The sequence below is a fragment of the Leucoraja erinacea genome, chromosome 3 (genome assembly GCF_028641065.1).
Source record: "Leucoraja erinacea ecotype New England chromosome 3, Leri_hhj_1, whole genome shotgun sequence".
Classification (NCBI taxonomy): Eukaryota; Metazoa; Chordata; class Chondrichthyes; order Rajiformes; family Rajidae; genus Leucoraja; species Leucoraja erinaceus.
In genome coordinates this window covers 108,174,720-108,201,670 of record NC_073379.1, presented here as the reverse complement: position 1 = coordinate 108,201,670, position 26,951 = coordinate 108,174,720, and the positions used below count along the sequence as shown (strand labels likewise).

Here is a 26,951-nt window from a genome sequence, read left to right as displayed (position 1 = left end):
TTATCAAACCCGCTGACAAGTGAGGTGCCGTGGCGCACCGATCTCTACAAAGCTGAGGCCACGCGCCAACTCTCGGACACCTCCTCCTACCTACCCCTGGACCATGACCCCACTGACGAGCACCAGGCCACCATCTCCAGCACCATCACCGACTTCATCAATTCCCACGCCCTGCCCGACCAAGCCTCCAACCTCATCGTTCCCCAGCCCCGCACAGCCCGATTTTACCTTCTCCACAAAATCCACAAACTTGACTGTCCTTGCAGACCCATTGTCTCTGCCTGTTCGTGCCCCACCGAACTCATTTCCAAATACCTTGACTCCATCTTATTCCCCTTTGGTTAAATCCCTCCCTACCTATGTTCAAGGCACCTCAGACACTCTCCGTCGTCTCTGCGCATTCCATTCTCTAGGCCCTCACCCCCTCATCTTCACCATGGACGTCCAGTCACTCTACACCTCCATCCCCCACCAGGATGGTCTCAAAGCCCTCCGGTTCTTCCTCGACCAGAGAAGCAACCTATACCCAGCCACTGACACTCTCCTCCGCCTAGCGGAGCTGGTCCTTACCCTCAATAACTTCATGTTTGACTCCTCCCATTTCCTCCAAATACAAGGCGTAGCTATGGGCACACGCATGGGCCCCAGCTACGCCTGCCTCTTTGTCGGTTACGTCGAGGAATCCTTGTTCAACACGTACCAGGGCCCCATCCCTGACCTCTACCTCCGCTACATCGACGACTGCTTTGGTGCCACCTCCTGCACCCGCACACAACTGACTGACTTCATCCACTTAACCACTAACTCCCATCCGGCACTCAAATACACCTGGACCATTTCCGGCACTTCCCTACCATTCCTTGACCTCACTATCTGCATTGCAGGTGATAGACTTCTGACCGACATCCACTGTAAACCTACTGACTCCCATGGCTATCTGGACTACACTTCTTCCCACCCTGCTTCCTATAAGGACTCCATCCCCTACTCCCAATTCCTCCGTCTACGCCGCATCTGCTCCCAGGATGAGGCGTTCCACACCAGGGCATCTGAAATGTCCTCATTCTTCAGGGAACGGGGGTTCCCCTCCTCCACCATAGATGAGGCTCGCACCAGGGTCTCTTCCATACCCCGCAACACTGCGCTCTCTCCCCATCCCCCCCACTCGCAACAAGGGCAGAGTCCCCCTAGTCCTCACCTTTCACCCCACCAGCCGTGACATACAACAATCCAATCCAATCCAACTTTATTTGTTAAGCACTTTAAGACAACCAATGTTGACCAAAGTGCTGTACAGAAGAATAAACAAGACATCATAAACAGACAACATAACAGAACATAACAGAACAGCTCGCATAAAACGCAAAAATTACATATGAAATACAACAATAAATTAAAAGACATAAAACATGAGTAAAAATAATAACCACGCAATAAAGCAATCAAAATAAGAAATTAAATCAAGTAAATAAAGTTGACATCTTACTGGGTATCAAAGACCACGGAGAAGAGATGGGTTTTAAGAAGTGATTTAAAAACAGACAGAGAAGAGGCCTGTTTAACGTTAACAAGTAATCCTCCGTCAGTTTCGCCACCTCCAACGTGACCCCACCACTCGCCACATCTTCCCATCTCCCCCCATGTCTGCCTTCCGCAAAGACCGCTCCCTCCGTAACTCCCTTGTCAATTCTTCCCTTCCCTCCCGTACCACCCCCTCCCCGGGCACTTTTTCTTGCAACCGCAAAAGATGCAACACTTGTCCCTTTACCTCCCCCCTCGACTCCGTTCAAGGACCCAAGCAGTCGTTCCAGGTGCGACAGAGGTTTACCTGCATCTCCTCCAACCTCATCTATTGCATCCGCTGCTCTAGATGCCAGCAGATTTATATCGGTAAGACCAAGCGGAGGTTGGGCAATCGTTTCGCCGAACACATCCGCTCGGTCCGCAATAACCAACCTGACCTCCTGGTGGCTCAGCACTTCAACTCCCCCTCCCACTCTGTATCCGACCTCTCTGTCCTGGGTCTCCTCCATGGCCAGAGCGAGCAACACCGGAAACTGGAGGAACAGCACCTCATATTCCGCTTGGGGAGTCTGCATCCTGGGGGCATGCACATTGAATTCTCCCAATTTTGTTAGTCCTTGCTGTCTCCTCTCTTCCTCAGCCCTCCTGCTGAATCCTCCCATCCCTCTAGCCTTCGGGCTCCTCCTCCTTTTTCCTTTCTTTTCCCCCCGCCCCCCATCAGTCTGAAGAAGGGTTTCGGCCCGAGATGTTGCCTATTTCCTTCGCTCCATAGAAGCAAAACAAGAATATCATTGTCCTATCAGGGACACAATAAACTCACTTGAACTTGAACTTGAAATTCTTTATATCTTTATTTCCCCAGTGATCTTTCTTCAGATATAAAAGTATTTGAAATTAGTCTCAGTAACAGGACAAAGAAGAGCAAGGATCCTGATATCTGTAAGTGTATTTGACTGTTAAGTTTTAGGATTTTATTTTTCTGATAAGAAAGATCCTTGCTTGGTTTTTAATTCTGTATTTTTTTGTTACAGTATGTGTTTCTCTGCAATAATTTAGCAGTTTCAGAATAAATTCTGTATTTAATCAGAAAGATTCTGTATTTAACACAGTAAGATAGAGCTATTCAACAATTTTGCTTGACTTTGCTAGCTACTTTTGATCTCAAGTTATTCTAGACTGCAGAATGCTATTGATGAAACTAGTCGCAGGGGAGAGTTATCAGTCATGCGTTCAAGCAGCACAGTCAGGCCTTTCCTATGTACTGAATCCACACTGTCCATCAAAGGATCCATTTACACTAATTTTACATCAGTCCCATTATATTCGATTTACGGAATGGTTTTGGTCACCTCTGCGGTCGGAAAATGTTTCTTATCCTCTCTATCCATACATAAACAAAGTTATAAATTATACAGCATGGAAATAGGCCCTTCGGCTCAATTTGTCGATACTGACCAAGTTGACTAACCAAGCTAGTCACACTTGCTTGCGCTGGCCCATATCCAACCCCGATCACCATTTCCATTTGCAGCTCATTCCTTATATGACCATCCTCAATGGACAAGTTCCTTTTTAGAATTCCCTCAGGATCCTTTTTAAATCTTTCACCTCACCTTAAACCTTCACCCTCTAGTTTTAGATTGCCATACCTTTCAGAAAAGACTGGCTATTCACCTTACCTATGCCCCTCATCATTTGATATACCTCAACTGTCACTCCTGAACCTCTGTTACGCTCCAGGGGAAAATGTGTCCCCTCCTATCCAGCCTCGCCTTGTAACACTAACTCTCCAAACCTAGTAGCATCCTCGCAAATCATTTTTGCACCTTTTCCAGTTTAATTATATCCTTCCTGTAGCAGGGGACCAGAACTATACACAGTATTCCAAAAGTGATTTTTTTTCTAATTTTTTTGTGCATCTAGAATATGACCAATGATAGTAAGCATGCCAAACTGCTTTTTTTTTTTACCAACCTGCCTGCCTATGTTGTGACTTTCATGGGACTATGTACTTGTATCCCTAGGTCTTACTTTTCTACAACACCCGCTAGGACCTTATATTAACTGTGGAAGTCCTTCCCTAGTTTGTCTTACCAAAATGCAATGCATTGCATTTATCTGAATTAAACTCCATTTGCCACTCCTAATTTTGTATATACTTGTCAAGTGTTCCCTAAGCTACTTTTGCTGCAAGGAAAACACATGCAGACAATTCCCCAACATTTCCTCATGCCCAAAACATTTCATCCCAGGCAATATCCTGGAATAACTTTGGCAAACACTGTTATGTAATCACACCCTAATGTGGCAACTGGAGCTGCATAAAAAAATTCCAGCGGTGGTCTCACCAATGTGGTTTGTAAAGTTGTGCCAAGTCTTCCCTCCTTTTGCATTTCAACCTCAGATAATAATGGCAAGCAATGCCACCTTCACCACTTTGTCATGGTCTGCTGCCACCTGCAGGAAATTCTGGACTTGTACATCAAGCTATCTTTTGTTGCTTAATTCCCACCCCCAACCCACGGACCTTCATTGTATCTGTCTACCCTTATTAGATACCTCCCAGAATACATAACTTCACACTTGCCAGAATTTATTTCCACCTGCCATTGCCCTGCTGAACTTAACAATTGATCAATGTCACCCTGTATCCTATGACTACCCTGCTTACGATCAAAGACACCATGGAGTTTGACTGCTAAGACAGCAAAATTGTGCTGTAGATTATATAAAAAGTTACAACTGAAAGTGGTTGCATAGTGGACAAATTGCAACATGTAGGATTGAGTCGCAGTTATACAATTGTACAGCATAGAAATGGATCATTCAGCCCAACTCGTCTACGGCGAGTGACACCCGTCCATATAAATCCTCTCCTAGCACTTAGTCCTTAGTATTGTAAGCCTAACGAGCCTAGCAAAATGCTCCCAGCAGCACAGTTTTCTCTCAGGCAGCGCCTTCCAGGAACTAACCACCCTCTAATTGAAGAAGGTATTCCACAAATCTCCTCTCAATCTTTCCCCTCTTACCTTAAATCTGCATTCTCTAGCTTTATCTATGTCTGATATGAGGAAAGGTTTCCTGCCGTCTATCCTATCTATATTGCTCATACTTTTATATATAGAAACATAGAAAAATAGGTACAGAAGTAGGTCATTCGGCCCTTCGAGCCAGCACCGCCATTCAATGTGATCATGGCTGATCATCTAAAATCAGTACCCTGTTCCTGCTTTTTCCCCAACATCCCTTGATTCCTTTAGATCGAAGAACAACATCTAACTCTTGAAAACATCCAGTGAATTGGCCTCCTCTGCCTTCTGTGTCGGAGAATTCCACAGAATCACAACTCTCTGGGTGAAGAAGTTTTTCCTCATCTCAGTCCTAAATGGCCTACCCCTTATTCTTAAACTGAACCCTGGTTCTGGACTCCCCCAACATCGGGAACATTTTTCCTGCATCTAGCCTGCCAATCCTTTAAGAATTTTATGTTTCTATAAGATCACCTCTCTTCTAAATTCCGGTGAATACACACCCAGTCGACCCATTCTTTCAGCATATGTCAGTCCCGCCATCCCGAGAATTAACCTGGTGAACCTACACTGCACTCCCTCAATAGCAATAATGTCCTTCCTCAAATTAGGAGACCAAAATTGCACACAATACTCCAGGTACGGTCTTACCAGGGCCCTGTACAACTGCAGTCTGACCTCCTTGCTCCTAAACTCAAATCCTCTCGCAATGAAGGCCAATATGCCATTAGCTTTCTTCACTGCCTGTTGTACCTGCATGCTTACTTTCAGTGATTTTTATTCATTTTTATTTTATTTAACCTTTATTTAACCAGGAGAAGTCTCATTGAGATTAAAAATCTCTTTTACAAGAGAGTCCTGGCCAAGACAGGCAGCAGCACAGTTCTACAGTTACAGACAATAATTTAAAAACAACAGAGAACATATAAATAGAGTCACAGTCAGAACATCATCAAACAAAGCATGTACAGACAGAAGAGCCCGCTTCAACATCATTAAGAAGGGATTTAAATCTGTTTATAGAAACCAGCTCCTTAAGTTTCAGTTCATTCTGCAGCTGGTTCCATGCGATGGGAGCAGCATAACTAAATGCCCTTTTCCCCAGTTCAGTACGGACTTTAGGTACAGTTGATTGATGCACAAGCTCACCCAGGTCTCGTTGCACCTCCCTTTTTCCTAATCTGGCACCATTCAGATAATAATTTGCCTTCCTATTCTTGCCATCAAAGTGAAAAACCTCACATTTATCCACATTGTACTACAACTGCCATGCATCTGCCCACTCACCCAACCAACCTATCCATCACCCTGCAGCCTCATAGCATCCTCCTCGCAGCTCACACTGCCACCTCAGCTTTGTTTCATCCACAAACTTGGAGATGTTACATTTAATTCCCCCGTCTAAATCGTTAATATATATTTTTTATTACTGGGGTCCCAGCACCGAGGCTTGCGAAACCCCACTAGTCACAGTCTACTATTCTGAAAAAGACCTGTTAATTCCTACTCTTTACTTCCTATCTGCCAACCAGTTCTCTATCCATGTCAATACCCTACCCCCAATACTGTGTGCTCTAATTTTGCACTCTAATATCTTATGTGGGACCTTGACAAAGCTTAAATCTCAATCATGCCCCCTTTTAATCTCTTCCACTCCGGGGAAAATAGACCTATCTTCTGCAGTCCCTCCTCATAACTTAACTGCTTCATCTCAGGTGACAGACTGGTGAATCTCCTTGATACTAATTCCAGCACCATCACATTCTTCCTATTCTTGGTGATCTGACCAAGATTTTATTAAGTGCTCAGATTCATTAATTTTATTTTTCAATCATAAAAATCATAAGAGGAATAGATCGGGTAGACACACAGAGTCTCTTGCCCAGAGTAGGGAAATCGATTGATACAAATACATCGATAGATGCTCCTGAACACATCATCAGTGGTGTAACCTAGGGTCATTGGGTGTTTCGGGTCTTTCAACATCAGACACCCTCACCCAGGCGACCCAGCCGTGGTTGATCAGACCACGACGTGTTCAGGTGGCATTTGCTCCTCCCCATGGACCTCCTCTCCTGATCCAGAGCCATCTCAAGGCCTTCTCCACTGCCTCTGTGGTGTTCTTGATGGCCCTTCTCCTTGCCACTCCGTTGATGCCCAGTGCACTCAAGGCTTTGTTGAGCGATTGCCCTGCAAAACCTCTGCAGCCAACCTCGATGGGCATACACCTTGACTTCCTGCCCTGCTTGCGGCAGTCTATGACCAGTTCTTCATATTTGGCCATCTTCCTCTCGTGGGCCTCCTCCAGACGGTCCTCCCACGGCACTGTCAGATCCAACAAGACGATGTTTTTGGTCGCCTCTGAGACCAGGAGGATATCTGGCATCGGGGTGGTCGTGGCAATGTGCTGTGGGAACTTCAGCTGTTTCACCAGGTCTACGGAAAGCTGTCAGTTCTGCGCAGTTGCCAGGATTCCTGATGGACCAGATGGCATAGTTTTGAGGTGAAAGGTGAAAGATTTTATAGGAATCTGAGTGGTAGCTTTTTCACACATGGGGTGTATCGATGAGCAACCAGAGGAGGTAGTTAAGACAGGGACTGTTGCAGCATTTAAGAAGCAATTAGGCAGGAACATGGATAGGATGTTTAACAGGCTGTGGGCCTAGTGCTGAGCCTGGAACTCTGGTAAGGCAAGGTTCCAGCCCGCTGGTGGGTGGTGGAGTGACGAGGGACGGCGGAGTCGCTGGTGAAGGCCTGCAGGGGGGGGGGGGGGGGGGGGCTAGTAAAGAAACGGGTCGGCGGTAGTAGCATCGGTGGTCCCGGGGAGACGGTGAGAGTCGGTGGCAGTTTTTGGTGGTCCAGGCCTGGGATCGGCCAGGAAGGTGGTGAGGGTCAGAGAGGCTGTGGATGTTGGTGCTGCTCCTCCTGACGGCAATCACTGCCTCGCGGTAGTCAGGCAAGCGGCGTGGTCGAACAGTGGAGCCACGCTTTTCATTCCTTCTCTCCAGAGATGCTGCCAGTCCCGCTGAGTTACCCCAGCTTTTTGTGTCTTATCTTCGGTACGTGGATAGGACAGGTTTAGAGGGATATGGGCCAAACAAAGCCAAGTGGGTCCAGTGTAGATGGGACATAATGTTTGGTGTGGCCAAGTTGGGCCCAAGGGCCTGTTTCCACACTGACTCTATGACTAACTCCTTGCTGAAATATTGGGTCAGATCATCCAAAATCTGACCTATTGCCTAATCATGTCATTGCATCTGCATTAAACTGATGCAGATACCAAGGGCCAGCTGAGCTGGCTGCTAGTGATATCTGAAAGTCCTTCTGTGAAGCGAAGATACCATGAGGAAATTCATCATTGGTGGCATGTTAAATCAATACCTATGTCTTTACACAACCTCAATGACCTTTTGACAGCTTGTTGCTGTCAATGTATCTGATAATCCAAAACATTTAAACAGCCATTGAAATAAGCTTATCTTTAGTTTCAATATATTTTATTATTAAAAAATATATATATAATTGATGCCTTTCAATTACAAAATGACTGAGAGAAAATAAGTAGGTTATTTACCTTGCACTTTATATTTGCAACCGTTGAAATAAATGGAGTTGTATTAATTGCACCAACGATCATGTGTGGCAATGCCACAGTGGAGATGGGGGTCATATGTACAAGCATCTGATCTACTGCTTGTCTGATTTATCTTACTTATGGTATGGTGAATAAGAGATGAGCACAATCTGGTAGTTAAGGCAGGTACTATGACAGCATTTAAACAACACTTGGAAAGATACATGGTTATGGAAGGTTTAGAGGAATATGGGTCAAATGCAGCAAATGGGGCATCTTGGATGGTATGGAGTTGGGCCGCAGACCCTGTTTCTGTGCTGTTAATCTGTCATTCTTCCCCTTTGCCCAACTCACAAAGTTTTTGCAGCATTAGCAGGGATAGTGTTGCAGTCAAGTAAATCTCAGCAAATATATTTTGTTAACAGAATTTGGAGTTTGAAACTTTCTTTGTGAACGTAGTGTAGGAAGCGTAGAAAATCTAATTTTAGTGAGGGGTAAGTAGAAAAATGTAGTCTCTATGATAATCTGACCAATGTTTTATAAAACAGTAAGTTGATGTTGTAAGATGCTTTGTATTGATTATTCTTAATTTAAAATCATGAAAATGTAGTATTTTAAGTGAACTAACAATTTGTTTTTCAGTATTTATGCGCTGCCAGCTGAGTAGGTTACAGAAAGGTCAGTTAATCGATGAATGGTTCCCTCTCAGTTCACATTTTCCACTAAAAGGAATTGAGCCGGGATCGCTACGTGTAAGAGCACGATATTCATTGGAAAAAATAATGCCAGAAGAGGAATACAGTGAGTTCAAAGAGGTATTTTTTTTGTTGTTTCCAGCACTTTGCATGTGCATAATTTATATAAAATATTGGAAAATAACAGTATTTTCAAAATGCCTTAACATGTGCTCTGCAGGTGACATTTACATTTCCAAATTATGGTATTTGTGTTCTGCTGGCCAACACACTTCCCCTCTTCATTTGCTGTTCCGTGGAAACGCCACTCCTGAAATGATTTTTATTTTTTCATTTTCACAGCTACCACTTAAAACATAGGAATTTTATTACCACGGGACAATGAATCACCTGGGTAGTTAAATTCACATAGAAAAAGAGACATTTTTATACTCTGCAGCTTTAGGTATTTAAGCCTAATGGACTTCAATCCTGCAATATTTGATTAATGCCAGATTCTGGTTCTGCACTTGATCCATAATATAAATTGTCACATCAAACATGTTAAATTTACTTAATTTACATTTAATTCCATGGTATTTTAAAGTCTATTTAAACCCAACAAAATATTGGAATTATTTGTAAGAATCTCCATTAAAATAAATTATATGCTATGTTGCATCTTATTTAATTTCTCATATTTCATTTCTTTTAGCTTATTCTTCAGAAAGAATTTCATGTGATATATGCACTGTCACACGTGTGTGGCCAAGACCGTACATTACTTGCAAGCATTCTGCTCAGAATTTTTCGGCATGAGAAACTTGAATCGCTATTATTACGGATACTAAACGACAGGGAAATTAGCATGGAAGGTAGGTCTATTTATACTCAAGACATCGACTTATTCATTATAGGTTTATTATTTGATTTGAAGTATGGTTATGTTCTCTTCCTCGTAATTGGCACTTTTACGAATCTAACACTCATTATTATTTTACCCTAGATGAATCTACCACACTCTTCCGTGCCACAACTTTGTCAAGCACACTTATGGAACAATACATGAAATCAACAGCAACACCATTTATCCATCATGCTCTGAAAGAAACTATTTTAAAGATAATGGAAAGTAAACAATCATGTGAGGTACAGTACTAGATACAGTAGGCCAATTTACTTTGGACACAAATAAGTTTATTTGTAGTATACATAATAGCGACGAGAAACATGTTCAACTTTGTGTCAACACTAAAGTTGTTGTGTATATCATGAGTTAAGGCCCAACAACTTTGAGGGAGTTTGCACAAGAGGCTCTAGTGGATGAATTATCTGCTCTTTTCCATGCTGCCTCTTTCCAATTCATGCACTATGAAATACAATTGCAGTTCAATTAAACTATATAAGATGAATCTGGGAAAGACCTTAATATCCTGATCACTTTCTGGCATTGATTGATTCATATGATTCATTGATTCATATGATTGGGTGGTGCAACCATTGTTATAGTCACCATCTAAGCTTTGAAAAATGACAAAGTTGAGAGTCATTAGATATTGAACTGTTTGACTGCTTTAAGTTCAGCCTAAGTAATGAAACTATTTGGGCCTGGACAAGAGTTGAATGGGAATTACCTGGTCTAGAAGTGAACTAAAAATATCCAGATATGAATGCATTCTTTGCAAATTCTCTGCCACATAAGGCAGTGGAGGCCATTTCAATAGAGTTTGGATATAGCACTTGTTGGGAATGGAATCAAGGGATATGGGGAGGAAGCAGGAACCGGTTACTGATTTAGGATGATCAGCCATGATCATATTGAATGGCGGTGCTGGCGAAGGGCCAAATAGCCTACTCCTGCACCTATTTTCTGTGTCTATTTGATCCTTTTGTGGCTTTTTGGGTTTTTATCAATAATAATCAGAGATTGAAAATTTCCAATACCATCCTTCAGTGACCAACTCATCAAATGAATTTGGTTTAAATCAAAATGTTTAGAACCTCATACTGGATTGGAAAGGGACCTAATGTCAGCATAATTGAGAAATAGAGCAAATGAAGCTTGATTTCAATCCAAGATCTTCATATCAAATTTCTGTGTACAAATCAAATTAAAGGGGATATAAATGATATGATATGATATGCCATTTATTGTCACTATACATGTACAGTGAAATTGAAAGCTGCTCGTACTCAGTGCATACATATAATTTAGGACAAAAAAAAACAAGAAACAGAAGGGAGAAGGGGGGAGGGGGGGATAGGTGCACAATTCTGCGGCGCTATATACATATATACAGATGGAAGTCCGGATTATTTTAAAATAAATGATTATTTTACACTGTTTCAAAATGTTTTTGACATTGTAACAATTATACTTTTCTTCTATGTGCATTTACAGACAAAAATAAATAAATTGAGACCATCTTATATTTCCCAATAGCTTGTATATTGTTACATAAATGGAAACCTATCTGTTTTTCAGCTGAATCCTTCTAAACTTGACAAAAATGAAGATGTAAACACTAATTTGGCACACCTATTAGGTCTCCTATCAGAATTGGTGGAAAAAATTTTCATGGCTGCAGAAGAACTGCCTCAGTAAGTAACAAAATTGTATCTATACATAAAGGACAGGAAAATTAATATTGCAGATTTGTGTTATTCTGTTGCAACAAACCAGAAAGGGAAGGAAATAATGATAAGGCAAGTAAATAAATATAATGTGGCCATTTGAGTGTGTCAGTGAAACCAAAATTGTAACTTAATAGATTTTTCTCATATCTGGTTAGAATTCAGAAAATGCTTTATGTACAAAGCTATTTTCTTGCAGTCCTGCCCAAACCCAGTTCCCATTGACAGTGCCCCTGTTGCTATCACCTCACAACTGAGAAGATATCTGCTCATGGTGGTATTCCCCTACAGTGACCATAGCAAACTACTGTTATTTTCATCATGTGTCTATCTTGGATATTGTAAGCAAATCAACAATCATCCTGCACAGCATTTCTATCCAGAATGAAACATTGGAATTAATTATCTAATTGTAAATACTGTATTGATTTCCTGGCTCAATCTAGGAAAATAATACTTACCCCTCAAAAGGTGGCAGTAATTTTTGCCATGGCACTATCCAAGAAATCTCATTTCGAGTGGTACTTGAGACTTTCATACAATCTGTTTCCTGTTTGTCTTACTGACCATGCAGATGCCCATTTTGAGTTTTATCAGGGCTGCTTGACTTCAGACATCATCAAAGCCTTGATGCAAACCAAAGAGCTGAATTTCAGAAATGTGGTGAAAATGATTGTCCTTGACAGCATTAGAACACGTGTGGTTTCAAGGAACAGTTGTAAAAAGAATGTGAAAATAAAGAGATTAGTTAAAACAAATGTAGGTCCCTTGCAGTCAGAAACAAGTGAGTTGATCAGGGGGAACAAGGATATGGCGGACCAATTGAATAACTACTTTGGTTCCGTCTTCACTAAGGAAGACATAAATAATTTGCCGGAAATAGCAGGGGACCGCGGGTCAAAGGAGTTGGAGGAATTGAGTGAAATCCAGGTTAGCTGGGAAGTGGTGTTGGGTAAATTGAATGGATTAAAGGCCGATAAATCCCCAGGGCCAGATAGGCTGCATCCCAGAGTACTTAAGGAAGTAGCTCCAGAAATAGTGGATGCATTAGTAATAATCTTTCAAAACTCTTTAGATTCTGGAGTAGTTCCCTGAGGATTGGCGGGTAGCAAACGTAACCCCACTTTTTAAGAAGGGAGGGAGAGAGAAAATGGGGAATTACAGACCAGTTAGTCTAACATCGGTAGTGGGGAAACTGCTAGAGTCAGTTTTTAAAGATGGGATAGCAGCACATTTGGAAAGTGGTGAAATCATTGGAGAAAATCAGCATGGATTTATGAAACGTAAATCATGTCTGACGAATCTTATAGAATTTTTCGAGGGTGTAACTATTAGAGTGGATAAGGGAGAACCAGTGGATGTGTTATATCTGGACTTTCAGAAGGCTTTTGACAAGGTCCCACATAAGAGATTAGTATACAAACTTAAAGCACACGGTATTGGGGGTTCAGTATTGATGTGGATAGAGAACTGGCTGGCAGACAGGAAACAAAGAGTAGGAGTAAACGGGTCCTTTTCACAATGGCAGGCAGTGACTAGTGGGAACCGCAAGGCTCGGTGCTGGGCCCCAGCTATTTACAATATATATTAATGATCTGGACGAGGGAATTGAATGCAACATCTCCAAGTTTGTGGATGACACGAAGCTGGGGGGCAGTGTTAGCTATGAGGAGGATGCTAGGAGGCTGCAAGGTGACTTGGAAAGGCTGGGTGAGTGGGCAAATGTTTGGCAGATGCAGTATATGTGGATAAATGTGAGGTTATCCACTTTGGTGGCAAAAACAGGAAAGTAGACTATTATCTAAATGGTGGCCGATTAGGAAAAGGGGAGATGCAACGAGACCTGGGTGTCATGGTACACCAGTCATTGAAAGTAGGCATGCAGGTGCAGCAGGCAGTGAAGAAAGCGAATGGTATGTTAGCTTTCATAGCAAAAGGATTTGAGTATAGGAGCAGGGATGTTCTACTGCAGTTGTACAGGGTCTTGGTGAGACCACACCTGGAGTATTGCGTACAGTTTTGGTCTCCAAATCTGAGGAAGGACATTATTGCCATAGAGGGAGTGCAGAGAAAGTTCACCAGACTGATTCCTGGGATGTCAGGACTTTCATATGAAGAAAGACTGGATAGACTCGACTTGTACTCGCTAGAATTTAGAAGATTGAGGGGGGATCTTATAGAAACTTACAAAATTCTTAAGGGGTTGGACAGGCTAGATGCAGGAAGATTGTTCCCGATGTTGGGGAAGTCCAGAACAAGGAGTCACAGTTTAAGGATAAGGGGGAAATCTTTTAGGACCGAGATGAGAAAAACTTTTTTCACACAGAGAGTGGTGAATCTGTGGAATTCTCTGCCACAGAAGGTAGTCGAGGCCAGTTCATTGGCTATATTTAAGAGGGAGTTAGATGTGGCCCTTGTGGCTAAGGGGATCAGTGGGTATGGAGAGAAGGCAGGTACGGGATACTGAGTTGGATGATCAGCCATGATCATATTGAATGGCGGTGCAGGCTCGAAGGGCCGAATGGCCTACTCCTGCACCTAATTTCTATTTATCTAAATGTCAATAGACTTCAAGGAGTAAAAAATATTACCGTGGTTGGAATCGTAGTTTGCAAGAAAGAAAAATCGTTATGTTGCCTACGATGAATCATCATCGCCCTAGGATATCACTGTAGGAGTTGGTCACAGTCCTAGGCGCTATCATTTTAGCTGATCCTCAGTAACCTTACTTCAGTCATAAGGTGAGAATATTCCCTTGTGAATGCACAATGTTCAATCCCATTTGCAGCTCCTCAACAAATGAAACAAATCATGCTTTCATGCAGCAAGATCTAGACAATATTCGAGTTTGGACTGATCAGCGGCAAGTAATATTTGCACCAAAAAATAATGAGAGACACAATTAAATGGGCGTTCAATGGTCTCCTTGCATCAATATCCCGGGGAAAAATGTTAAATCAGAACTTCAACTGATAAATATACATGGTGGCCTTATCATAAGCAAAGGCTGGCCTCCAAGTCAAGTCAAGTTTATTTGTCACATACACATACGAGATGTGCAGTGAAATGAAAGTGGCAATGCTCGCGGACTTTTGTGCAAAAGACAAACAACAAAACAACCAAACAAACTATAAACACAATCATAACACACATATTGTTTTACATAATAAATAATGGAAGGAAAAACGTTCAGTAGAGTTAGCCCCTGGTGAGATAGGCGTTTACAGTCCGAATGGCCTCTGGGAATAATAATAATAATAATAATAAATACTTTATTGATCCCCTCAGGGAAATTCAGATGTCCAGAAGCCCCCAACCAACAAATCCACAGATTCAAAACGAACGCAGACAGAAAATACATAGAATACACTGTGGACACCTGAGCGCAATAAATACTTAAAAAGACCAATAATTAACAATTAAAAATTGCAAAAATGCATCCCCCTACAGCCTCGCAGTCCGAATTATAAAATCTAATGGCTGCAGGGGTGAAGGATCTCCAGAACCGCTCCGTACTACAGGGCAGGGAGAGGAGCCGGTTGTTGTTCCGAGTGCTCTTTTGACTCTCCAGAATTACATGGAGGGGATGCCCGGGGTTTTTCAGGATGACCTGCACCTTGTGTCTCATACGCCTCTCAAGCACATCCATCCCAGGAAGAAACTCCTTCTCAACCTCTCCGTTCTCACCGCATGGCAACGGAGGCGTTTGCCTGACCGTAGCAGCTGGAACAGTCCGTTGCAGGGGTGGAAGGGGCCTCTCATGATATTGTTGGCTCTGGATTTGCACCTCCTGATGTATAGTTCCTGCAGGGGGGCAAGTGAAGTTCCCATAGTGCGTTCGGCCGAATGCACTACTCTCTGCCGAGCCTTCTTGTCCTTGGCAGAGCAATTCCCAAACCAGATGGTAATGTTCCCAGACAAGATGCTTTCCACCGCCGCTGCGTAGAAGCACTGGAGAATCCTCGGAGACACTCTGAATTTCCTCAATTGCCTGAGGTGGTAAAGGCGCTGCCTTGCCTTACTCACGAGTGCTGAGGCGTGTGATGACCATGTCTGTCCTCTTCATCCCACAGCGACTTTGAATGTTGTAGCAGACATAAGACAGGAGTGCAATAGAATGTAGTCCACTTGCTTAAATGAGTGCTGCTTTCCAATTGTTCTGCCTGACATGCTTAAGTATCCCCAGCATTATTCTGTCATCTGCAAAAATATGCATTACCAACTCCCATCTGCCAAAGTCTATAATTATTACATTTATTTCATCCCACAGCCAGCTCACTGTCATTGCTGTGATACCCACAAATGTTGAAGCACAGAAAATCCTGAATGCATTTAAGCCATTGGATATCTGTGCAGCAAATCAACAAATAAGCATTTTATGCTTAACCAGTCAAAGTTTCACAATTTATGTTCCTGAGGAAGATGGAATGTACTGCAAGGTTAACTTGATTACCCATAGTGTCCCTTTCATTTACTGCTTCTGGACTGAAGAAAATATATCACTTGAGATGAATCTTCCTATTTTGTGCGGGACAGTTGGGCAGAAAGAGATATTATATTCAGGACGTCTAGCTTCATAGTTGTACCGTGCAGAAGATGAGAGCTTTTGGCTGCCAGTTGCCCATCTACACTTACCCAATGTTTCCACACTGCCTTTATCTTTTAATGTCTTGCCTATATATCATTTGAACATATTTTTTCTATGATTCATTTTGTGATTTTTCTTATGCTAACTCCTCTGGCATATTGTTGCCTGGATAATTTAATCAATATTTGATATTTCTTTCATATGACTTTATATTTCAGGTTATATGATGCAATGCGATCTATTTGAAGTGAAGCACTCAAGTTATGATTCTCAAATTAAGCATCCAAATAAATTTCTCAACCTCTCTGTGCAATAATGTAATAATTCCAAAATGATAACGTAATAGAACATTGCATAGTTAAGTATTTAATTATTATTACAAAAAGATTCTTCAATGAATTATTGATAAATTATTATAATTCATTTTAACAGGGCTTTAAGGTTTATTTATGGATGTTTACAAAAATCTGTCCAGCAGAAATGGCCAACAAATCCCACAATGAGAACCAGAGTTGTAAGGTAAAATATTTTTTGAACTTTGTGATTCGCCAATTCAATTAGCTATTTTGCACTACAGCTTTTCATTGGGACATGTTAAAAATTAAACTATTAAGTGTATCTTGCTCAGGGCAAGAGTTTAAAGAACTGCAATAATTGTGTCGGGTGTCATTAGTAGGCATATCAAAGAATTAACTACGCTATGACTTTGGAAGCCACTTTTGTTCTGGTGAAGGGCAGTTACAGGCCTCCTGCCTTGGACCGGAATTATCCATTGGATTAAGTTGATACCCACAAATGCTTGAGCCTATGCTGTTAGAGACAAAAACTATATTGAATCACTAAATAAAATGTTCCTCAAAGCGCATCTCTGAAGAACTGTAGATTTCCAGAGTCAGCGATTGAAATGGATCGCTGAGAAGTTTGCTTGATACCAGGGGACCCCATTCATCAGAATATAATCTTGTTGATTAGTGCCAAGCTTACTACATGCACCAACTCGTGGCTTTATCTTCAAGTATTACAAGACTATCCGGAAGTGGCGGCGCTGTGAAACGGCTGCGGCTCGCCTGCAGTCTGTCTGTTTTTGCTTTTTTGTGTTGTTTTTATTTTATTTATTTTATTTTTTTGTGTCTTGTTCAGTTAAACTTTTGGTTATTAGGTTGTGTTATGTATGTGTGTGTGTGTGGGGGGGGGGTGGCTGAAACGGGGCTTTCTGTCTCTCCCTTCAGGGGAATGCAACTTTTTTGTCGTATCCCCCTTCTCTTCCCCGTCTGAGCTGAGGCCTAATGGCGGAGCTGGCGACCTGCGACCGACCTCGAGGCTCCGGAGGTTGAGCCAGCCAGGTCTTGCCAACGCGAGGCTGGCCGTCTCCGAGCTGCGGCGGCATTCAGGCAGCGGCACGACTCGGCGCTCTGGTGAGGGCGGATGGCGCGGGGCTGAGACACTCCTGTGAGGGCGACCCGGCTCCTGGCTAGAAGGCGCTCCCGTGAGGGCGGACCGGCTCCCGGCTGGAATGCGCTCCCGTGAGGGCGGCCCCGTGCGGGGCTCAGACGCTCCCGTGTGGGCGGCCCGGTGCGGGCCGGAGACGGTGCTCCGGTGGCTGAGGCGGCATTCTGGCGGCGGCGACCTGAATCCAGGGCTCGGCCGCGGGCCAGTGGACGACATCGTCGGGAGCTCGCGGGTCTCAGGCTGGTGCCTGTTTTCTGGAGCTCCCGTGGCAGCAGCTGTGTCTGCTGGACTGGAGGGCGGCAGCTTCGACCACCCCCGGGCCGCGGAGCTTGAACCGCGGGACTGACTTACCATCGCCCGGTGGGGTATTGCCTCGGCGCAGAGGGAGAAGAGGAGGGAAGAGACAGTAACCCTAAGACTTTTGCCTCTATCACAGTGAGGAGGTGCTTGGTGAACTCACTGTGGTGGATGTTAATTTGTGTTTATTGTGTGTTGTTTATTATTACATGTATGGCTGCAGGCAACGATATTTCGTTCAGACCGAAAGGTCTGAATGACAAATAAAGGATTCAATTCAAGACTATCAGTCTGAAGAAGGGTTTTGGCCCGAAACGTCGCCTATTTCCTTCGCTCCATAGATGCTGCTGCACCCGCTGAGTTTCTCCAGCAATTTTGTGTACCTTCAATTAAAGACTACTTGGTTGCTAGTGGATTGTCCAGGTTTTAATTTTTCGGCCAGTTCACCCATACAAGACGAATTGCAAATGCTGTCTATTCATTTCACTGGTCCTTAAGTGTCTTAAGTTCAAATATTCTTTGCTTTCCGGCTTGTGGATCAAAAGAGTGCAAGTTATGCAGTTTGGACTGAACTTTTGCCATGTCAACATTGAGTGCACTTCAGCTGGAGTTTTAAATGCCAGTTTTCTCCAAGGTCTCAAAGGAATAAGATGGACTATGAGATTTGAATTTTGATAGCATGGTATCTCATCGTTTTGTTCAAGTTGTTTGATGTATTCAAACAAAACTGCTTTCATTAGTTGCTTTTTGCTTTTATAGTTTTGTTTCTTGGCAAGTGTCTTTGGCGAATTATACGTAATGTTTGTTTTTCCTTTTATTATAGTGGATTTGTTTTCTTGCGGTTGATTTGTCCAGCTATTCTCAATCCGCGGATGTTCAATATCATTTTGGGTGAGTTTTCCTGGAGAAAATTTGCAATGCATTATTCTACAAAACTCAAATATCCAAAAACCAGCCCATGAACTACAATTCTCAAATCTCTTGCAATTTGCCACCTTTTCTGCATTTGCACTATATCAACTTCAACACCTTCAATCTGTTAATTGTACAGAAAGCTAATTAAAATTGGAGTATCTGGATTGAGTAATTAAGGCAAATGTTTGCTTTTCTTTTCGTCATTTTGCTGCTTGTATTGAGGAGGAACTTCTTTAGTCAGAGGGTAGTTAATCTATGGAGCTCGTAGCCCCAGAGGGCTGTGGAGGCCAAGTGAGTGGATATTTTTAAGGCGGAGATAGGCAAATTCTTGATTAGAACGGGTCAAGGGTTATGGGAAGAAGGCAGGAAAATTGGATTAGGAGGCAGAGATCAGCCATGATTGAATGGTGGAGTAGACTTGATGGGCCGAATGGCCTATTTCTACTCCTATAACCTGTGAACGTATAATATACAATATTTGTTATGATCTGAGGGTTTTACACTTGTACCTGGTGTATTTGTCACTTCTGTGTCTAAATATTACCATATAGTTGCTGATTTGATTATGTATATTGTTATCTAAATTGTATTATAGTGTGTATTGCAAAATAGAAAAAGGCTTTGCAGCCCAATGTGAATTTGCTGACTTTAAATGAATAAAAATAAAAATATTACATTTGCAAAAATTTAGAAATAAAATGTTAGAAATAAGTTTGAACTGCATCTGCAAAGTAAATGTTTTGTTTGTCGAAACTGATGACTCCGCTACTCTTTACTCATAATTTAATTTGATATTGTTCAATAACATGATATTGAAACTGATTCTACTAAGCCATCGGGCAATGCATTGTAGATCTTTATAGCTCACCACATGAGAAGATGTATCTGTTTATGGTTTATTTTAAATCCATATCTTGGGTATTCTGACCTTTCTATGGAAAATAAGTGATTTTCAATATACTACACAAGTGATTTTGATATACTACACCCCTAAAGGAAAGTTTTTTTGCTGTGTTTTGAGAGAAACAAAGTCAGCTTCTTCAGCTGCTAATTCTATTCACCTTCCAATTCTAAAAAAACATGTGTCAACTTTTGGGCACTACATTTTAGGAAGTACAGCAGTGCCTTGGGAATTAGTTTCAATGCCAGTTGTATTCACGTACTATTTGCTTATTTTTCTTCCATGGGATCAGCTCCTCACCCCAGGAATCAACCTTGTGAATCTATCCTGTATCATATCTAAGTCAAGTAAAGAGTATACAGTAAATGGTACAAGGTATTCTTGGTACTGGTCATGTCATGGTTTGTAGCTAGATTACCTTTATCTTGGGCTCCAATCCATTTGTCTTAATTATTTGATGTCTCTGAAGTGGTTATTTTATTTCTTGTACAAAGACATTCAGATCCATCTCGCACCAATAGTTAAATGTTTCACATCATTTAAATAGTACTCTACTTTTCTACTCTTATACAGGTGTTGCTCTTGCAGTTCCTGATCCTTGCATTCCATCTGCATATTCAACCGCTTGCTTAATCAGTCTTTATACTCTTGCTAAGTTCTTAGTTTCTCCTCGCAACTTCTATCTTAATCTTTTTGATTGATTATTCTATTCTGGTTATTGTGAGATTTCTATTTAATCTAGTCTGATTACAAGTGACCAGATCTATTCTTTGGGTGCATCGAAATCTATTTGCTCCACCGTCTAAAAAACTGTCTCAAATGCATTCCGTGAACGTAATTTTCAGAATTAGTTTGATCGTGGTTATTGCATTATTCTGATACAAATCCCCGTTAAGTTCTCAATTTGCCACTGAACAGTTTTTAAACTTTAAAATTAACATTAAACAAACATGGCCCTTGACATTTTTATATTTTAACAACTCTTGCGAAGTATTTCCCCCATTGGAAAAATGCTCCAGTATACTTTATTCCTCAGAACAAGGTCCATCACTATTTGCTTTACAGAGTTATGATCTGCTTTTATATTGAGAAACAAACAATTATTTTGAATTTATTATCTGGTGGTCTTGAGAAATTGAGTGAAATTGTTACGCTTTGTTTCACCATTATGGTACCCACCTCAGATTATATAGGTTTATTTCCAGTTATAGGCAAATCAAAATTTTCAGTTAGTAGCCGGAAATAAGAAACATTTAGTTTTTAATCCTTCTTGTATATTTAATGGAGTGGAATTTTTACAAAGTTAAATTAATGGAATAGCAACTGTGTTTTCTATCCCTGTCACTACTTCAATTCAGTTTTTTACAGCAAAGGGATAGAATTTGTTTGTATTTTGAAATTGGGAAGGTTTTCTAATAGAACCTTTATAGATTACCTTGAGAATGAGGACATGTTTTTGAACATGTTAATTTCCAACCATTACCTCAATTATTCAGCACATTTTCTGGCTGCTGTTTAAATGTTACGCAAGACGGTCGCAGCTTTAGCGTCTTACTTGATCCTGAGTTGGTCTTTTAAAGTTTATGCCGTTTTCTCCTACTGCATGCCCTGAATCCAGCAGTAAAACATTGCACATCTTGTTTTCTGGCTTGTCCAGTGCTCATACTCACCGATGGCTTGTTTTCTTCCAGACTTGATTATTCCAATGATCTTCTGGACAGTCCCTTGAGTAGCATTCTAAAAAAATTAACATCCAAAATTGCATAATAGGAAAATGTTAGGATATCAGAAAATCATTTCTGATTGCAAAATGATTGATCGTTTTGGCAGAAATTGAGCAAACTTTTAGTAAAATGTGATGGTAAAATGATATCTACTACAACAATAACTCTTCCTTAATCTTTTCTTAGATCCTCCTTCCTCCACCGCTGCAAGAACGCTCACTCTTGTTGCAAAGTCTCTTCAAAACTTAGCAAACTTGGTAGAATTTGGCGCTAAGGTATTTTAAATCTGATTCTTGAAAGTTCAGGTTAATTGAATTGTTATGTGGTCTGGCATCTTTAATTTTTTAACATTTTTACAGGTAATGTTTCCACAGATTCTAAAAGATCTGCCTTGATAATGTTCACAGTTCATTTGCTGATTATCATGTTGCCTCATGTCAAGCTTATGGGAAGAATTGATTCAGGCAATCCACACTAAATGTTATTGATATTCTGCACACTGCATGATGCTCATTTTTAAGGTGACATGCATTGACAAGTTTATTTTAATATAGGAACCCTACATGGAAGGTGTAAATCCATTCATCAAAAGTAACAAGCATGTTCGATGAGTTGATCTATGTTCCTCGGGGGGAGATTCTCCTTGAAGATGGGCGGGTTGGGGGTCAAGCGGCCTCTGCACGTTTTATTATCTAGTTTTGTTATTTTTAGGGGGGGGGGGGGTGGGGGGGGGGGGGGGGGGGAATTAAATCTCTCCTTGAAGATGTCACCTGGAATTTCTGCACAAAATACTCATTTTGTAACTTTATCTTATACTGGTTTGAATTAATAATGTCCAGAATTTGCAATGGTTTCAATATTTAAAAAAAACGATGCTAAACGAAGTTGGGTATGTGCAAAATTCACCCAGCTTCGAAAGGTAAATTCTACGGAGATCCTTAAAGGCATAAAGATTGGTAATTAAAGGACAAAGATGGCTGACAGTATGGGCACCAAATTGCAAGAGGAAAGCATGTACAGGACAGCAAGAATCAGAAACAAGGCTTTGAGAAGCTTTCAAAAAGGTTCAGAGAGTTGCAGTAATTATTGGATTTATGCTTAATGTTTCGAATTGCAAATTGTAGATATTTGGGAAGTAAGGCCAAAATGCAACACAGCATGATCACTAATGGTTCTGTGAATTTGTGTGGGTTAAGATATGAGCAACAAAGTGTAAGGTGGGTGGAGGCTGAGTGGTTCACCATTGGTGTATAGGAATATTAAGTCTGCAAATAAAGCAGCAATTCAAAACAATCTAATTGGAAATAAGGCTGGAAGGCTTGGTAATGATTGGGAAATGGAAGTGGTTATTGCAATGGAAGAACACGTCAGAAGCTCAGATTGCAGAAGATGCAGGTGTGATGCAATAGCTAGTGAAGGGGAAAATACAACATTTGTAGTAATGTCTGAAGATGTTGATTTTCATCCTTTCAGATTTTAACTAAAACATTCTGGTCAGCAAGGCTGGTGATAGAAACAAACATAATGGTAGAAAAGGGTCTCAACCCAAAACGTCACCAATTCCTTCTCTCCAGAGATGATGCCTGTCCTGCTGAGTTACTCCAACTTTCGTGTCTATAATGGGTGGAACAACATGTCATGGAATTACATGGATAAACTAACCCAGTTTTCATAAATTATTTGCTAAATGAAAATAGCATCCGGGTTCTGGAATTGTCTAAAAGGGCGGTAATTGCAAAAATCAATAATATGCGAGAGGTAACAGGATGTGCACTTAAAGTGGTAGAATCTATGAGGCTGTAATCTGTATTTACAAATTCCGTCACTTCTCAGATTTTTTTGCCCAAATGAAAACCATCACAGACTATTCAGTTTCTTTTCGATGTAATTCTCCAGCTTTGGTAATGTCCTTGAAAATGTTTTCTTTGCCTTTCTGGTGATGTACTTCATGTATTGTGGTGACAGGAACTTTGTGCAGAACAATTAAAAATTGCCTAATTACTGTTTTATTAATACACTGATTAGCTATGGAATAGAACACTAGAGGCAAGCAACTTGTTTGCCTCATTAGTCACATTTTCAAGAATCTTTGACGGTGCGGTCCAAGATCATCTCGGAGGTGCTATTCATCTATGTTTACAATCCTAACCATGATTGTATATTACCTTGAACTTCCTCTGTAAATACATTACCCTACATTTTTCCAGGTTTAATTCCATGCGTCACTTTTGTGCCTGGCAGTCCAATGCATTGACATGTTCCTTCAACCTTGAACTTCCTTGTATCAACCGCACTGATTTATCCTGTAATCGATACTAGGTTAACCAGTCTATAATTGCCTATATTCCTTTTTCACCTATCTTAAATGTAGAGTAACGTACAATTTTAGAAAGTAATGAATCACTTTGCATATTATAAGATGTTAAATGTTTACATAAGTTATTTTATCTGTTACTTCTTAAATGAGAAGTTTTATTTTTGTCTTTAGAATGTACCTGAGGTTCCTGACACTACAGAGCACTTTAGGATTGACTTATCTCGTAACATGGCGGCTTTGCATGAGGTTTGTGCAGCACATTCGGATGAACTTCGTACCCTAAGTAATGAACGGGGAGTCCAGCAGGTTAGTAGTGACTATCTGAACGTTTCATTTTAAATTAAATATTACAAAAAATATTGGCACACAATTTCAGTGGAAGATTCGGCAAACTAATAAAAAGTAATTCAGTTTGTTCAGAAAGAAAGAGGGATCATTCAGATTACCTTGAGTTTTAGTAATGTTCCAGATAAAAAATCATTTTCTTATTTTACTCGATTGTGGTCAATTTTCAAAATGTTCTCACATTTGGCCTAAATATTAAAAATGATAAACTACCCCTGTATTCTTAAATGAGAAACTTGTCAAGAGTGTTTAATTGCCCTATGTGCAGACAATGGAACTATGAAATTCTTACTTGTAACAGCATAGCAGGCATGTAAAAACAAAACACATGGAAAAAATACAACAAAAATTCAATCAATCAAACCAGTGCAAAAACACCCTGAATCCTTTGTGTAACCAGACAGTCCATAATAGAGATTAGCGTTGAGCAGTGTGCAAGGGTGACGGTTGTTGGGAAGAAGCTACTCTTGAACCTGGTGTCATGGTTTTCAGACTGCTGTATCACCATCCCGAAGGTAGGAGTGAAAATGAAAGTTTGGCCAAGGTGGTGTGCGTCTTTATTGACGTTGGCTGACTTTTTGAGGCAGTGCTGCCTTTAGTTTCAACCACGAATGCCTGTACATGCCAACATTCCATATTGACAATAAGAACAATTTGTGCTGCTTTAATAGATCAACAAATTGTTTTTGTTTTACTCTGGCAAGAATTGAACTGAATATTTAAATTGTAAACTATTTGCAACTACCATTGCACCAACTCCATCTGAATAAATTATGTCTGGGTGATGAACCCCACCTAATCAAGTCTTTTTTCTACCCCATTTTAAAAACAAAACAGTTCTGTAACTGAGTATCCTGTGAGTGAGATGCATGGGGTTTCTGCCTGGTACATCGTTGGAGCATTGCTTTTGTTGTTTTTTGTGAAATAATACTGTAGAACATAATCTTATGGAACTTATGGAGAAAGAATTCCCCGAAAGTTGGGGATAGCTCAATGGTTTGGGAGAGATGATTAAAGTTCATATTTCACCTGAAGTGCTTTGCAGCTAGTTGTTGAATTTGATGGTAACTCTGTCAGATAATATTTTACAAAGCATCTTCTTTAATGTTTCATCTTTTAACTTAATTACTAATCATGATATGTCTTTAGTTGTACCGCATTTGCCACAATTCTATGAGTATTGAGTTTGCGAACTGGATAGTGAAAATGTTTTGACGATTACTCTATTTTTTTTTTCATTTAAGAGGTATTTCCCTCATTTTTCTCACTCTCCCATCCACATAGCATTAAGGAACATTGGTTGGTTTCATGAACAGGAAATGGGTATTGCTGGCAGAGTGGCAATGCTGTCACTAATTGCCATTGGAAAGGTGGACAAGTTGTTTTCTTGAAATGATGTAATTTTGTTTGTTTGGGGGGAAAAAATGGGATTGTTTCGCTAGTAACTAAACCTAATACTATTTCTGATATCTTTTTCAGCATGTCTTGAAAAAGCTTCTGGCCATTACTGAACTGTTACAGCAGAAACGAAACCAATATTCTGCAGCCAACAGGTAGCAGAATCTCATTCAAAGAATTGTGCATGGATCAGCATGTCCCAAGGTTATCACTGGACAACTCACTGCAATCTCACTTGCTTGTGTACTTCTGAAATATAAACACCGGTGTACAACGTTCCCTTTGTCTTTCAAACTATGCAACAGAAAAACAAACCTGGTTGATGTTTCCACCAGTAACGTAGTAAGCTATTTGTGCAGGCCACCTCTTGCACTTCCTTCTCTGAACCAATCACTAGCTGTTGAGCTTTGATGTATCGTCAACTTTCACAAACCTAGGTGGGTTGATAACCTCATGGACTATCACGGCGTTTAATATTTCAATTTGCCAAAGTTTCCAGGATCTGTCCAGAGCTGCAGTATAGAATGCCAGTCAACTGACAAGGTGAAAAAACAAGTTGAGTTACTTGTGTTTGGTGTGTAACTGGATATTGAGTTGTCGAGTGTAATATACTGTAATTTCTGACTGACTACTTTTATGGTTAAGATTGCTACGTCTTTATTCTCTGGTTATATTTACAGTTTATTGAAAATGTCTTTAAATATCAAGATTCCTCACTAAAGACTGGTTATTTTTTATAGAAAAAAAGTGCAACAAGCATTCGTTACATGACAATGAATGTGAAAGATCACAGCATTTGTTGTGGCACTAATTTTAATTTGTTTAATTACACTATGACTGAGACAATGAAAACAATCTTGTGTAATCAAAAGCTTTGTATGTATCAGGTTTACAACTGTAAACACATTCAATAGTTGAATAAATTTATTGATCATTTATTGGAAACGCATGCACTTATTAAACTATTTTGTAAAGTAGATTGTTACATTGGCTTTTGTTTCAATAAATGAAAAGCAAGCGTTGAAACTGGTTCAAACCCATTTAAATAGACTATTTCAATAACATTGGACTAGATGCAATAATTGTGAAATTTCATAAAGAAACTTTGGAATTCTGTATGAATTTATTTCAAATGTGTAATACAAATTTTTTAGCTTTCATATTTAATTGTGTAAATGAGATGTTTCCATTCTGCCTCTGTTTCCGACAAAGCCCAATAAGTAAATGGGTAGATTTCCTGTGGCATTGCTCAAAACATATGATGGAAAATAATTTCTCTTTTGTGCTGTTGAATTTCTCCCCATATGCTTTTTGTTTTCCTTTATGATATTTATTTATATCCACCAATGACTGTGTTGTCCATTGGAGAATGTGTTTTTTGTTGACTGTCACTTTTTTACTACAGGTTTCTTCACACTTTGATAACATGACATGCTTTCCTTGTTACCACTTGTCTATTTGTACGTTAGTGCTTACACTCCTGTTTCCCTACTCCGCTGTCACATTTTTTTCCTTTTGGGGGCGAGTGGCAAGACCCGAGGCCTCTTTACAATCAACCTGTTTTGTTTAGATTATTTTAGAA

The 26,951-nt window shown here is 40.7% G+C and overlaps 1 protein-coding gene across 1 annotated transcript in view; it reads left to right on the top strand.

The window, feature by feature from the left end:
• The window catches only part of rasa1a (RAS p21 protein activator (GTPase activating protein) 1a), a 103,194-nt gene extending 76,848 nt beyond the window's left edge, over positions 1–26,346 (top strand). The window contains 11 exon segments of the mRNA XM_055633379.1: positions 2,387–2,463; positions 8,770–8,942; positions 9,517–9,676; positions 9,808–9,950; positions 11,287–11,402; positions 16,456–16,542; positions 18,593–18,660; positions 21,496–21,584; positions 21,864–21,920; positions 23,777–23,932; positions 25,451–26,346. Coding sequence (XP_055489354.1) covers positions 2,387–2,463; positions 8,770–8,942; positions 9,517–9,676; positions 9,808–9,950; positions 11,287–11,402; positions 16,456–16,542; positions 18,593–18,660; positions 21,496–21,584; positions 21,864–21,920; positions 23,777–23,932; positions 25,451–25,528 — 1,204 coding nt within the window. The 3' untranslated portion in view covers positions 25,529–26,346.
• Positions 26,347–26,951: the final 605 nt, after the last annotated feature.